The 15,594-nt window shown below is 44.9% G+C and overlaps 1 protein-coding gene across 5 annotated transcripts in view; it reads left to right on the top strand.

Moving 5' to 3' along the window:
* Positions 1–7,111: 7,111 nt before the first annotated feature.
* Positions 7,112–15,594, top strand: part of CRIM1 (cysteine rich transmembrane BMP regulator 1) — a 197,357-nt gene continuing 188,874 nt past the window's right edge. For 2 of the 5 annotated variants that reach the window (XM_077959728.1, XM_015112099.3), the window contains exon 1: positions 7,498–7,962. In XM_077959728.1, coding sequence (XP_077815854.1) covers positions 7,632–7,962 — 331 coding nt within the window. In that variant the 5' untranslated portion in view covers positions 7,498–7,631. Of the gene's footprint in view, positions 7,963–15,594 lie in introns of all 5 variants that reach the window. The other 3 variants (XM_015112098.3, XM_015112100.3, XM_015112097.3) reach the window with 2 other exon arrangements.

The raw sequence follows: 15,594 nt of genomic DNA, 5'->3' as shown, positions 1-15,594 counted from the left end.
TTTTGATACTTTCTCTAGAACATGCTTTGGTTCCTTATAATACTCTCAACAGTGGTAAATCTTCTTTTGAGGGTGAGTTTGATAAAGATTGTAAGAAGTAAATTAGAGCCAGTTCGGTGAATGAAGATAATCTGCTTCACTACATGTTCTTCATAATATGCTTATTATATGTTGGGTCAGATAGGACAAACGATGTGTCTGATTTCTCAAGGGACTACACAAGGCAATTCCAAAACATTACACAAATGTGTATGTCAATGATGTCATTGTTGAAATAAATTGAGCTGTATTTCTTAACACAGATGCCACATAGATTTGGGGAAGAATTTCTACAATTTGGATGTTTGACTCTTCAGGTTATTGAAAGCACATAGTAGAACAAGCAGTGGGGTCGAAAGAAAAGACAGAGAGGTGGGTAGCGCTGCAACAGATGGAAATTCCTCCTCTTCACTATAATGCATGACTGGGTCCTCTCTTCTCAATTTGCTTACACTTGTTTTTTCCAACTTTCCAGAAAAAATGTCTATAAGCACAGGATAAATTTCCTTAACCTTTGGATGATCTCAATAATTTATTCCCTTTTATTAGTTCAGTTTTATAAAAAGCACTCCTTCTTAGGAGAAAATTTTAATTGAGTACATAACACTTTATTTAAAAACCACACAGCAAATAATTTGCCAGGTTACATGATTTGGCAATTTGTAAGGTTAAAACATTTGGTGATCCACAGCTAAACTCTCCTAATGTTGAAGGATCGAATGAAATAATAAATGTGAAAGCAATTTTTTATGTTAAAAAATTTTTAAAGCTTTACAATATAAGGTGCTTTTAAAGCAACAAGAAATGGTTTTTAACCTGAAGGGCCTCTACACTGGAGAGATGGGAACTTTCATTAAGTGTTTGAGGAAATTTGTGTGAATAAGTTTCTAGAAGGCAATCTGGCAATGCATGTCAAAATGTGCATAACTTTTGATCCCCAAACAACAATTTCACTTTAGGAATTTGCCAAGGAAAATAAATGGACCAGTGTTGGAAGATTTGGCTAAAAGGAAATGTATTGCAGCTTTGTTTATAATAGTGAAAATGTAAAGCACACAAAACCCCTAAATTTATGTTAATATGGAATCAGTTAAATATAACGCAATATGTACATTCAGTGGAATAATCATCAATGGTAAAAAGGATGCAGTTATTGATTCTAAAGATCAACATGCACATATATGTGAAAGTTAAAGCCAATTATGAGCTAGATACATATCCCATTTTATATTTTATACTATATGGGGAAAATAAACCTTCAAGGATGTGTCACAAATGTTATCAGCGGTTTTATCTCACCTGAGATAAAACCATTATAGGTGAAGTTTTTTCTTTCTTCTTTTTTTCTTGTCTGTCTTTTCTCATTTTTCCCCCAGTAAGCATGTATTTGTAAAAATATATATATATATTAGAAGTAATATTGCATAGAGTGGATTCTGTCCCCATACTGCCTGAGTTTGAATTCCAATTTTTCCTTTATTGGAAAAGTAAGAGACAGTGTCTCTCTCTGTCACCCAGCCTGGAATGCAGTGGTATAATTTCGGCTCACCTCAGCCTCAACTTCACGAGCTCATGCAATCCTCCCACCTTAGCCTCCTGAGTACAGGCACACCCCACCATGCCTGGCTAATTCATTATTATTATTATTTTGTAGATACGGGGTCTCCTTATGTTGCCTAGGCTGGTCTCAAACTCCTGGGCTCCAGTGATCCACCCAGTTTGGTCTCCCAAACTGCTGAGATTACAGGCATGAGCCACCACACCCAGCCCAATTTTTCCTTTTAAATAGGTGTAAATGTACCTGTAAAATGCATTACCTACCTCATCAGGTTATATGGAGGATTAAATGTGGTAATATTTTAAGGTAATTTTAAAATATGCACATGGCAAACATTATATAAATATTTGTTATTCAGTAGTTAGAAAAACAATGGTCTTATTTCCATTTTGAGAAAACGTTCATCAGTATTTAAACTTTTTATATGCAAATTAGCAAAGAAGACAAGATATTGTCATAGATGTTAGCAATTTTAAATGAGGCCCATACAAAACAACAAAACTGAAAAGAAGAGCAGCTCACCGTTACCCAACTTACTGAATTGAGGTAGTTAAATACACAGGCCCTTAAGGCAGAATAGGACTGGGTTCTAAGCTTAATATCTGTACACACAGCTCTGAGACCTTGGCAACCTCCTATACCTCATAATCTCCTATACCTCAGATTCCTCGCCTGTAAAAAATGAAGACAACATAAGGCACTAGACATAATAGAAACTAGTGGTCTTACAGGACTCTGCCATAGATTACTTAAAATAAACTATATGAAGCATCTAGCATGTTGACTAGCAATTAATAAGATCTTTATTAGTGTTAGCTATTACTATTATCATTACCAATTACTGCTCTTTAAAATAAGTCAGAAACCGAAATGGGTTTGAGAAAATATCACAGAGGCTAAAACCCCAAGATGAGACACACTGTCAAAACAGGGTCAACAGAAGATCCTAAGAAGGAAAAAAAAAATGCAATATCTGATCCAACAGATGTTGCACAGCAATGAATGCTGAGATATCAGAGAGCAGGGATTCCAGCTCAAGCATAAAACTTGAGGAGACACTCAATTAGAAGGACTCCAAAGATAACAATAGAAAAGGCAAATAATCATTTTATCCACAGGATACTCTGTATGGTTGGTATTCTTGTCCCTGTTTTACAGAGAAGACAGATTCAGAAAGGATAAATACCTTGTTTAAACTTCTACAGAGAGAGACCGTGTGTGTGTGTGTGTGTGTGTGTGTGTGTGTGTGTGTGTGTGTGTGTGTGTTGTTTCAGGATCCTAAGCCAAACCTCAAAGAAAACCTGTGTTCTGTGCCGATGTCTTGTAACCCTTCTGGTAGTCCTGCAGTAGCTATCATTCACAGGCAGAGTAAATAAGAACCCACTTAGCAAAAATAAAGTATTATGGGGTGGTAATAGAGTTCAAGTTCAGATTCAGAGCCCAAGATGCAGACGGTTGAGTCTCCAAACTAGGGTCTGTCTGTATCACTGCAGTGGCCAAGCCTAGATTAAGTGAGAACCCATATATAAGTGATACCAGCTGAGGAGACCAGAGAGGTGGCATAAGAGGGTGAAACCGGCCAGACCTGTTACCTTGTTTTATTTGTAGCACTTTCTAATACGTATGCAACATTTTCGTAACACAATGAGGTTTCTTCTCTTGTGCAACTCAATTCCAACAGTATGTGAATCAAACTCAAAGGCAACTTCTACATTTTTCTTTTCATTTCAGGGAGAAAAAATACAAACAGCAGGCAAATCCCAGAGAGTGTGACTATAGGTGGGAGGCTGGACTAGACACTGTATCGGTAAGGTGGGGTCTCATACTAACATTCTGTTTATTGCCCTCTCATTTCTACTTTCTGCTTAGGCCAAAAAATGGGCACTGTGATTTTCAGACATTTTCAACAATGTATTAATTCCCGGGGTGGCCAATAGAGGGCAGACGATCTCTTCTTCTAGACCTCCATCAGAAATACTTCATAATTCCTGGTTCCTTCCAGACCTGTTCCCTGACTCCCCGACCCCTCCCTCACCCCAGCTTCGATGACTCCCTCCTGCCCCTACCATCCCTTTCAAGTACTGATTTTGAGGTATTTACTAAAACCAAGAGAAGGGCTGCAGACAATATTCAAATATCTTTTTGTCTGTAATTCTTCACTCTCTCCGTTTTTGAACTCATTCATGCATGCATTTTTATAAGTCCTGCCCTCTCCAATGAGCTGACAAGCTAATTGGGTTCAGAGTTATTTAAATAGCTATTTATAATGCAACACGACAAATGCTGCAAGCAGAGGTACTTACAAATGCTGTAGAACAGATAAAGAAGCTCAAGAAGGCTTCCCAGAAAGAGAGGCATTAAACCATATTTCATGTGTGGCTCTAATTCTTAACATTCGTTCATGACTTTCAGGGTCCATTCAATTTCAGGTAATTCTTCCTAGCCACTTTCACCCGTGACACCTGATTGTCATCATGTTGGGCTCGCCCGAACTCTTTCTGTAACCTTAGTCTGGTCTCAGAAGATAAGAAAATACTTTTGTATTTGAGCCTCAATATCATTGCCTCGGCTTCTCACTACCTTATTACCATCTCTCCTGGATCCCAGAGAAGAAAGAGCTGTTTTATAACTGAGCTCCTGATTCACACACTGGTTTCAGAAAAGCTGCCAGGACCTTGCACGTTTCTCATATGCCACCAGTTACTGGCTTCAAGGAATCCTATTTTCTCTATTGCTTCTATGACTATTAATTCTATGGCAAAGGGCATGTGTAATGTAACTTGATTTTTTTTTTTTCTTTTTGAGCTGATACAATCATCTTCGTCGTAAAGAATCTCCCCAGTCCTTTCTAAACCTGACTTGAATTCCTGTGAGAAGTCAACCTTTCTCATTTTGTATCTGTCCATCTACCTTCCAGATGGTTCTACCTCTGAAGTCCCAGGAACAACGAATAGTCATCTCCGTATTATCCTTTGCCTGTGCTCATCTGTAGCTTTCCTTAATCCTTAATATATCCCCTTAAAAATAAATAGAAGCTAAACTTTGACAATGTTTATTACCTCCTTCTTCCTAACTACAGTAGCTTTCTCACTTCTGCCTTTTTCTCATCACCTGACCTTGGCTTTTCCTGTCAGGTCCTACAATGTTATCTGCTACATTTTAATGTCTTTATACTTGCATTTGAACAGAAATACAGATAACCTCCTCTGCAAGAGTGGAAGGGACCTTTTAACACAGAGCGATGATGACAGTTCGTTGGCAAATCCCACAGTGAAGGGCTGCTGCCTTGTTTGGTGACAAGAAAGAACAATGTTTAACAATGTGTATTTTATTTCTCTTCAGTTTTTTTGTTTGTTTTTCTTTTCTTTTTTCTTTTGAGACACAGTCATGCTCTGTTGCCCAGGCTGGAGTGCAAGGACACAATCTCGGCTCACTGCAACCTCCACCTCCTGGGTTCAAGCGATTCTCCTGCCTCAGCCTCCTGAGTAGCTAGGATTACAGGCATGCACTACCACGCGCAGCTCAATTTTGTATTTTTGATAGAGACAGGGTTTCACCATGTTTCACCATGTTGGCCAGGCTGGTCTCAAATTCCTGACCTCGAGTGATCTGCCCACCTTGGCCCTCCCAAAGTGCTGGGATTATAGGCATGAGCCACCACGCCCAGTCTCTTCGGTTTTTCTAATAGAAAACCTAGCATATTTTAAATGATTTTGCCACTTAACACTTATTATGGACCCTGTGGGTATGAGGGCCTTTGGAGATCATCTAATCTGACCTCCCACACAACTGCAGGAATTATTTCATTGCAACAACTCTTTAAACCCCTCTAGAAAATGCAGTGCTCACTCCCTTTTCCACTGTTGAACATCTTCCTCGTGGCCCTATAATAATCAGTGATAATTAATAAGCCTCTTCCTCTCCTTCGACAAAGAAATATGACACGAGAAATGTTTAGTTTCTGATGCCAATCATGGGGGAATATTCCACTGGTAACTCTGGCTTTTGGATTCAGGATTAGAGAGAGCGGTTAAACTAAAATATTTATCATAAGTATAAATTTGTTCCACAAACATAAAATTTCAAAGGTAGCGTTGTTTCCTCTTTCCTTGCACTGCCAGCTATTAACTTTGGGTTCATTAGTCACGATTTTCAGAATCCACTTGGCTGCCACCTTCCTGCAGCCAGACCATCTTGGATCAGAGGGTGGGCCAGCCATTCCCACTTCACACCTGCCACGGGATCGATTTTTTCCCCCATTGACCACAGTCATTTTTTGGTCAATTAATTAATGTTATTCACTTTGGTACCCATCTTGTGAATGGCAGGCCACTACGGAGCGGATTACTACTTCACATCCCATCAGTGACAGAGCCATCATGACGAGGACCTTTTCTGACAACCACTGAAGAGAAACCATCTCCACACGGTGCATTTTGCATCACTTCCGTTGCTTATTTACCTGATTTATCACAAAGACTATGTACCACACATCTTCTTTATTAATGCATTGACAATGAAGACAATGAACACCCACCACTTTTGTCCATGAACTGAGAAAGAAAACGGCAATGTCATATGGCGTTCATGGTGCATGAGCTCTGCGGGGATAGTGTCATGTCAAGGCGTGGAGTCATCCAATCTTCGGCCTTACTCCAGGGAGAAAGATGCAGCTTTGTTACTTTCCAGTCACTCCCTCCCGTAACACAGCACCTTGGCGCAGACAGCAGAGCGACAAAACCCAGAATGAGGACAGTTCAAATTCAACTCAAGCTACAGCCATCCCAACAGTCCTCCCCAGCTCCCGCGGAATATTTACCAAGACCGTTTAAAGCACTTAATTAATTCACTTCAGCTTCGCTGGAGAGGTCTCAGGGTTCCCGAGACTCCATTACATAATATCTTTTACAAAGTCTATTCCCAGCTCGAGTGGAAGATGGATTCTCATCCAGTGTGCAGAGGTTCCATGCCTTTGCTTCCCTTTCCCGGGGTTCGATCCGGCAGATACCCTCCCGAGGCTGCAGCCATCGCCCCGGCCCGGAGCTTCTGGGGTCCCCGCCACTCTTCGAACTCCAATCTGGCCCCGAAGGTGCAGGCGCCTCGCCCTCCTGGCTCCCAGGCCGGCCGCCGCGGCCACGGTGCCAGCGAGCGCCCGGGACACCGCGACTCTCGCTGCTTGCTGGGTGCGCCCCAACCCTTCCGCAGCGCGCCCGCGGTGCCGGGGCCAGAGCCGCGGCTCGGTGGCAGGGCCGGTTCGGTGCGCCGGGCTCGGGGAGGAGGAGACCGAGAGGAGGAGGAGGCGTGTGAGGGTGGAAGGGCCCGGCCGCCCGAGAGGGGGAGGGGGAGGTGGAGGGGGCCGGCCGGGCCGGGGAGGGGGGTGGGGGGGCAGCCAATGAGCGGCGCGCGGCGCTGGGGCGGGGGGGGGCGAGGTCTGGGGGAGGAGGTAGGATGGGGGAGGGCGCAGCCCGAGCGGCGGAGGCTCCAGCCATAAACAAGCGCCCGGAGGAGCGGCGCAGGAGTGAGGCGAGCTGGGCGCGCAGAGCGGACGGCGCGGATCTAGTGCTGCGCCACCGCGCCCACTCGGCAGCTCGGGAGGCGGGGACCGGCCCCGAGGCTGCGCCGCTGCGGGGCCGGCCAACTCGGAGGAGGAGAGGGAGGAGGCGCCGCCAGCCCGGGCTGGAGCCGAGCTTAGCAGCCACCGCCGCCGCCGCGCCAGAAGTTTGGGTTGAACCGGAGCTGCCGGGAGGAAACTTTTCTTTTTTCCCCCCTCCCTCCCGGGAGGAGGAGGAGGAGGAGGGGAAGCCGCCGCTGCCGCCGGCGCCAACGCTCGTGGGCTCGGGGTCGGCGCGGCCCGCAGAAGGGGCGGGGGCCTCGCCCCGCGAGGGGAGGTGCGCCCCGGGGGCCCCGAGAGGGGCGGTGAGGACCGCGGGCTGCCGGTGCGGCGGCGGCGGCGGCGCGTGTGCCCCGCGGAGGGGAGGGCGCCCGCCCCGCTCCCGGCCCGGCTGCGAGGCGGCGGCGGCGGCGGCGCAGGAGGATGTACTTGGTGGCGGGGGGCAGGGGGTTGGCCGGCTGCGGGCACCTCCTGGTCTCGCTGCTGGGGCTGCTGCTGCTGCTGGCGCGCTCCGGCACCCGGGCGCTGGTCTGCCTGCCCTGTGACGAGTCCAAGTGCGAGGAGCCCAGGAACTGCCCGGGGAGCATCGTGCAGGGCGTCTGCGGCTGCTGCTACACGTGCGCCAGCCAGAGGAACGAGAGCTGCGGCGGCACCTTCGGGATTTACGGAACCTGCGACCGGGGGCTGCGCTGTGTCATCCGCCCCCCGCTCAATGGCGACTCCCTTACCGAGTACGAAGCGGGCGTCTGCGAAGGTACGGCCGCCCGCTGCGGGCCCCCTCCCACCTGGCCCGCGCCGCCCCCTCGGCGCTGCTTGCGCCGAACAAAGTTTGGCCGAGACTTTCTGGAGGAAAGAGGGCTCCGCGGGAGGAGGGGCGGCCGCCGCCCCCGGGAGAGTGCCCCCGCGGCCCTGCGTTCCCTCTCCCTGCTCACCCCGACGCTTAGGCAGCCGCGGGCGAGGTTGGGTATGGTGGGTGGGGGCGAGCGAGTGGAGGATCGCTCCTGTCCCTGCACTGACGCCCACACGTGTGGCCGTTCCAGCTGGGACTGGGTGGCCCGGCCTTGCACCCCGAGGTGGGGGCTCCGCGGGCGGGGGGCACTGCGGATTCTGCCGCGCGCAAGCCCCTCGGGGAGCCCGTCCCTACCGCCCTCCCCGCACTGGCGCAGTGTGGCACCGTGAGCTGCACACTGGCCGCGAAAGTCCTTTTTCTGTTGGCGGAGGAGACGTGTCTCCAGCTCGCACTCCCCGAGTGACTCTTTTATTATTTTTTCCTTGAGCTCTTTCTTCACCCCCTTCCTCCTCCTCCGCACATAAATCAGTTTCAGCCTCGGAATATGTCAGCCCAGGGGAAGTTACACACGGTGGTTACTCATTTATTTGCCCATTGAAAACGGTCAAAGGCTTTCTCTGCTGAAAGGAAAAGGGGGTGGGGGTTGCACCTGGGAGTGAAAAGTTCTTGCTATTAGTGGCTGCTTTTTAATAGCAGATATCCGCGTGTTTCCTATCGTGTTGCCGGTTCCTCCTTTTTGTTTGTTTGACAGCGGGGATTGTTCTGCTGGCTTCTCCAGCACGCATTGTGCTCCACGGTGTTGAGATTGACAGAGGGAGAAAGAGATTAGATTAGTGGTCTTTCTCGTTGGGAAGCCAATGTTAGTGCATGTTGGCCTTAATCTCTGCCCGCTTGCTTCGGCCTTCAGGGTGCCTGGTGTGGTTTGGGGTCTAGAGGGAGGCAGTGAGTTATTTTGATGTGGCTAACGGGGGCAGGGTTCGGTGAGCATCAGTTAAAAGTGGGATCCCTGCTCGGGCTGACGTTGGGCTGACGATGCTGTTCCGGGGGCATCCTGGCGAGTGAGCAGAGGGCACGCTGCAGCCTCGTTTCTGGGGAGGCGGCGAGGAGGGACCGGCGCCCTCTGCCCGGCGTGCCTTCCTCACTACTCACAGTCAGCACAGTCCAGGGAACGGTTTATTCTGAAGCATCTGTGTGTGTGTGTGTTTACTATGCTGGGATACTGAAAAAGGAGGGGACAACCTTAAGGATAAAAATGGATCTATTAAAAGGCTACAGTGCTGTGATTCTCTCTCAATACACACAGACATACACATAGGTACTTATTTATACCTGTCTAGTTTTAGAGTTTGGGCAGTTCAGGAAAATAGGGGAGGCCTTTCTGGTTTGGAAGCTAGTGGGCAGTGATGAGTGAAGGGAACTCTTCTCAGAGGGGAGGGACTTGCTTTGCTGCACACATAAGACATTGGGTTAGAAGAGTTCATTTGCCTGAAGTACAAAAAAGCCTCTCACCTGATATTGTCCCCTTTTATAACTTGTTTTTATGCCTTACCTCAGGAAAAATGGCCATGAGATTAACTTCTGATATCATTTTATGTGTTTTGACTTTGGGAATTCTGAATGACCTAGACTAAAAGATGCATCTTTGAACCCTGCCATTTGAAGTGTATAACTTAATCCAGCCTCTCGTAAATCTGAAAAGAACAAGCAACATGAAACACAGTTAAATGCAGTGGAAACTGCTGTGCTCCGAGAAGGACTTTTGCAGGTTCTGAAGATTCTAACCCTTGTTTTGTTTCTTCTTAGTCTGTTTCTGGTGAAGGAAATGCTCAGGGAACATTTACAGTAATCGAGTGTTTTGGCAGCAATATCCCATGTCACAGTATAGAGTTATTTTGGCAGTTTGGTGAGCCTTTCATTCCTCTGAAATGATGTGATCCCTCATAGCTTCCTTTTTTCTGGTAACACCCTGTGTGCTTGGTATTCGCTTTGAAATGCTTGGAAGGGTTTGTTGACATGATTATATCTCAATTACTTTCTCTAGAAACACTTTTTATTTTGCAGGCCTGTTTTCAACTATCAGTATTGTGTGTCCAGGGCACTTCATTTAAAAAAAAAAAAAAAAAACTGAAAACAGCAAGTCAACTTGCATTCTAAATCTGTGAAACCAAAGTAAGGACAGTGTTACCTGGCATGATATAATGGTTGGATTTAGACAGATATTTTCAGTCGTGTGTTTAAAATTTCAATGTTTTCACTTAACGGCAAGATTTATGGAAAGCATGGGATAAGTGATACCCCAACCTCCCCCCCACCTTCATTTTTTAAGAAAGAATTAGAGGAGTCTTTAATGTCAGCAGTTACCTAGAAGGTATTGATTATCTCTTGTTTTTCTGTGAGTTTACAAGAAATTTCTGAATGGCCAATGTTTCCCTCAGTTTCCATTTTTATTCAGAAATTCACGTGGTGAAGCATGGTTATCATAACTAACATGAATAGGAATCAATACATTTTATTCATGTTAAAGTCTCTTTTGCTGCAATTTTTGCACTAAAATGACCCCTACTGGTTGTATCTGTTAATGAAAACTCTTGAAAACTTATTTAATTGGCTACATTGTAAAAACATATTGCATGGTATAGAAATATTATCATGACTAATCTCCCTGCTTTCAATGACATAATTTAAATACAAATTATATTCTCTGTTAGCCAGCTTGCAGTAATTTTTAGCTGTGTTTACTCTCATACTGGTTTTGTAGGGGAAAGAAATTCCGTTTTTAACTGCAGTTCACAAAATGAGTTAGATAAATCATGGGCAGAAATGAGCGCCTTTCAGCTTGTGGCTCACTGCCTTAGGTTTTTAAGGCATGCTGGCCCAGTTGGCTCTCAGTAAAAGTACATTGAATAAATGGAAGAACAATCCTATCCATAGAAAGAATGCTGAAGGAAAAAAAATATTTTCTGAATAATTAAATAATGTGATGAGTTGTGTCCTGTGCACCATGTGAGATGTACACTTGGATTTCTTTTCAGCATTGTTTAGATTGTTATTAAATAAATTCTGATTTAATTATTCCTTTTGTGTTGGGGGCTGGGGGTGGTAAGTGCATTTGAAAAATTGAGCGTGGAGCCTGATACCTAAAAGTTTTTTCTCTACTTTCTCTCAGTCTAGAAAGTGCTTTTTGGGACTTGGGAGGGTGCAGGTCTCTTTCTTTCCATTCATCTGCTGAGACCTCCTGTTGCTCTTTGCAGCATCCTAACTGGCCTGTTTTCTTGGCCATACTGCCTGCCTCCAGGGAAATCACCTAGAAGCCAGAGAAACAAGTGTGGATCCTGAACCCTGGAGAAGGAAATCTGGATGGAAAACATCTTTGGAGGATTGAAGGCAGAGTTTTGAAAAATTAACGAAGTGAGATTTTCTAGAAAGAAGGTTTTGATTGGACAGTGAGATTTATATTTTGAGCTAAGGGGGTGAGAGCCATTTCTTCTCCCATGTGTAGTAGCACTTTATGCTTCTGTAAGGAGTGATGCAAGGTGGAGAGCATGACCGACCTTTCTGGGCAGTTAAAGGGCAGATGGTGATTTGTTTTGGCAGTTTGTACGGACAGAGTGATTAGGAACCAAGTGGAGACTGCTTGAGTCCCATTGTTCCGAGAACTCTGTTGTATTAGATTCAGGTGATAGCTGTATCAGATAAGCACCAGCTTTTTTCCTGTTGAGTATTTACTGAGTAGCTTCATCTTTTGGAACTTAGCATTCCCTGTTTTTCGCCACTGCTGTCTAAAAACGACCTCTTTCAGAATGTAATCCTTTTATTTCCCCCAGGAATTTTAACGTTTCCTTTTATCCATTTTTCATTGGACAGTGTGTAGAGAACTAAGTATATGTAGTGGGGTACCTACAGCAAAGAACAGAATTTTGTTTCCTGAAACTTGCCATGCAAAGTTTCTTTGCTTATCCCCACTGACGACAGTCAGTGAAGATGATGGCTGCTTGGAAGAAAATGTGTGCAGGATCTGCTCCAGAGAGCAGGCTGCAGGAGGCCAGATAATGAACCCAAACATTTCGTTCTGCACAAGCCACATGGAAACCGCTCTCACCACTCTGTAGTAGGGCTTGAAGTTAAGAGTCCACAAATTTTAATTTACAAATTAAGTAACGGGAGAGGGGGGCAAAATATCAGCTTCTATAGTTAGAAAAATTAAGCTCTTGGATTTGTTTTCGAATAATGGGTTTCATTTTTCCTCTCAGAAGTCCTTAGGTAGGGAGGGAGCCCTTAGATCCCAGAGAGAAACAAGCAGAGAGCCTATAACATTATGTTAACAGGGAATGGGAAGAGAAACCAACGAAGTAAACAAGGAAATAATTAGTTCCTCTCAAAAGTAAATATTGACAAAACATGGAGAGACCAGCTATTCACTGCACTTAAATAAATGACAGGACTCAGTGACCTTCACTTTGATTGCCAGGCTTATAGAATCTTCACTGTTACCAAGGAGTCCTGTCACATAAAACACTTGGCAAAGGGCACATGGATTGCGTATTATCAGAATGGCAAAAATAGCAAGTCTGAAGATAGTTGTTGACATTCACACATATTGAACATTGACCAGGAAAATCTCCAAGATGTTGGCGGTAGGGTTGTAAGCAGTCAGATTAATGTGTGAAGAAAACTGAACAGTCCTTAATCTGTGTGGGCATTACATGCATTTGTAGGATGTATTTGGTGACTTGGTACAGGTTTCTATGTTTTGTGTGGCTTGTTGAAGATGCGATGACCGGGATGAATGAGTGAACAGCTGGGTGAGGCAGGGGACGGCATTATGAAGTTGGGGGATATATTATAGATGAAACAGATGACCCTAAGGAGGTAATGAGGGGGTGGACTAAAGAATGACAAATGGGAGAAGGGAAAATATTGAATTCATCTTAGGGCAACTATATCATCCTTTGAAGAATAATCCAAAACACATTCCAGACATTAATTGTGAAATTCCTGAAAAATGTGGGTGTGCTTAACATCTCCCAGGCTATGGTGCAAGCAGAGATGATAGTGTTGCTTTAGCCTGTAAATACAAGAGGGTGGGAGGTGGTAAAATGAGTGGAAGGGAAATATGTTTAGTGAAGCGGGTTCCTGTAACACTGTGTTCCGTATGGCACGTTTGGTATCAGGATTTTGGAGACGCCCCAGTAAAGCTCATTTAATTATTTGAGGGAGAAACAGTAGACTAGCCGAGCATGCATGAATAACACATTGAAAGCTTTCCTTCTCAAAGGTCTAATTCTGCAAAGCTGCATTTTCAAAGATCTGACTTGCCTTTGCATGGAAATCAGCCACTCATTCATTGGTCTTCTGTGCTGTACAAGGCCTTCTGCTGGGGTGAAGGGGAAACTGGGGAGCCCAGGGACCTCTCAGACGTATCCTTTGCTCTGTACACTCTTAAGATAAGAAAGACAGCAAGACTGCAAAAAGTCTGTATAATAATGTAAATTCAAGCCAAGTAAAAGTGATTTTCCAAGTCTGTGTATGATTAATTGGCTAGTGAAATATATGGATAAAATTAGTTGTAGGAATCAGAGCATCTGAAGTGATCTCTTCAGGCTCTGGTGGCAAAGCAGAAAAGGGGAATTTGAATTTGAACTAGGTTTAGAAGTATGAGTAGTAGCCCTTTCTTTTGGCGGGGGAGGTGATCCTGCCCATTATCCTTAGAGCCTGTGCAATTTGTCTCAGAGTGTTTCTCAACATCTAAGAATGAAGCTGCATTCTTAATGCTTTAGTAGCTGTGCTTCAAAATAGCAAGTTTCCTTTTGAGAGTGATTTTTCTCTTTGTTCTAGCTTGTTTCACTAGTTGGATAAGCGTGGGCAGTAAACTGGGAGGTGTCCCTTTATCAGCACCTCTCAGCTTCACCCACCCTGCTGCTTGCCCTGGGCAGTAGCCTGGTCACATCTTTGAAAACCTGTTTACTCAAGAACTCCTAAGTCAAGACACAGGAATGGTTGAATATACCTCTATGTGAGAATACCCTCAAGGTAAACACTAAACTCTCAGGTGTTTTATCTTGGGCCCACATGAAAAAAATAAATGTTTTTAAAGAACCTATTTTCCTTTGTTGTAAAGTGAACAGGTATCAATTCCTTACCTCCCTCCTCCAGCCCCAGTTAATTCCCCATGTGAAAATACCTATATGTTGACAGAAAAGTGTAATGTTCAGGAACTTGGGGCTGGCTGGCTGTGGTGGCTCATGCCTGTAATCCCAGCACTTTGGAGGGCTGAGGCAGGTGGATCACCTGAGGTCAGGAGTTCAAGACCAGGCTGGCCAACATGGTGAAACCCTGTCTCTACTAAGAATACAAAAAAATTAGCTGGGCGTGATGATGGGCCCCTGTAATCCCAGCTACTGGGGAGGCTGAGGTGGGAGAATTGCTTGAACCCAGGAGGCGGAGGCTGCAGTGAGCTGAAATCGCACCACTGCACTCCAGCCTGGGCAACAAAGCGAGACCCTATCTCAAAAAAATAAATAATTTTTTAAAAAAGTAGAACTTGGTTTCTGGGGTCAAATCTGCATTCTGCTTCTGTGTGTCTCAGTTTTCTCATCTGTGTAGTCAGGTTAATAATGGGGTTGCTAGGACTCAGTGCATCCCTAAGAAGCAGTTAAAAGAATGACTGACACATGGAACATGCTTCCTAACAAGGTTCCTAACCAGTATAAGTGAAACAATTTTACGTGGGTTCAGTCTCTTCTACTTGATCCTCATCTACCTCAGTCATTAATCGTAAGCAGTTAAGGAGGTTGGGCTCTTAGAAAGAGAGCAAATTGTTACTGAATTCAGCAGTTGTCACTGTCCCAGCCGCCACCCCCATGAGTATTTTTTTATACCTTGTCTAAATAATTTCTACAAAGTTTGTATGTTTTGAGTAATGCTTTAGGTCAGATACTATTTTGCATTGATTTGTAGGAATTATAAATGTAACCATTTGTCTGGGAGCAAATAATTAAAAATATTTACTTTGGGGAGGAGGTAGAGGACCTAGATGTACTAAAATCAGCAATGTGCACTTTGCTTCACATTATATTCTGGGAGGAAATTTTGCTTCTAGCTCCTGAGTGTGCACCCTGATGACCACTGCAGGATTTGGCCTGGCTTGAGCAAAGAAACAGCTTGTACTGACACAGCTTGACGCCATGGGGGCTGTGGTTCCAACCTGCTGCTGCAGTTGGTATAAACGAGGCAAAACCAGAGGTCAGAGGATTATCCATTCCTCTGTTCTTTTTCTAGCTCTACCTGTTTTCCTGCCATTCTTCTGCCTGCAAGTATTTACTGAGCATCAGCTATGGGTCTTGTCGCTGTGCTATACAGTAGTGACACCACTTGTGTAAGCCAGTTTTCCTGTTGTCGAGACCTCCTAGGTTTGCTGTGGGGGTTAAATGAGATAAAACTGTGCTTCTAAAATTTTAGTGTGCACACAAATCACCTGGGTATTTAAAAATGCAAGTTCTGATTAAGTTAGTCTAGGATGATGCCTGTGATTCTACATTTCTAACAAATTCCTGGCTGATGCCAGTGTCACTGGTGCCAGGACCACACTTTAAGTAG

This window comes from Macaca mulatta, chromosome 13 (genome assembly GCF_049350105.2).
Source record: "Macaca mulatta isolate MMU2019108-1 chromosome 13, T2T-MMU8v2.0, whole genome shotgun sequence".
In the NCBI taxonomy this organism is placed as follows: Eukaryota; Metazoa; Chordata; class Mammalia; order Primates; family Cercopithecidae; genus Macaca; species Macaca mulatta.
This window is presented reverse-complemented; position numbering and strand designations above follow the sequence as displayed.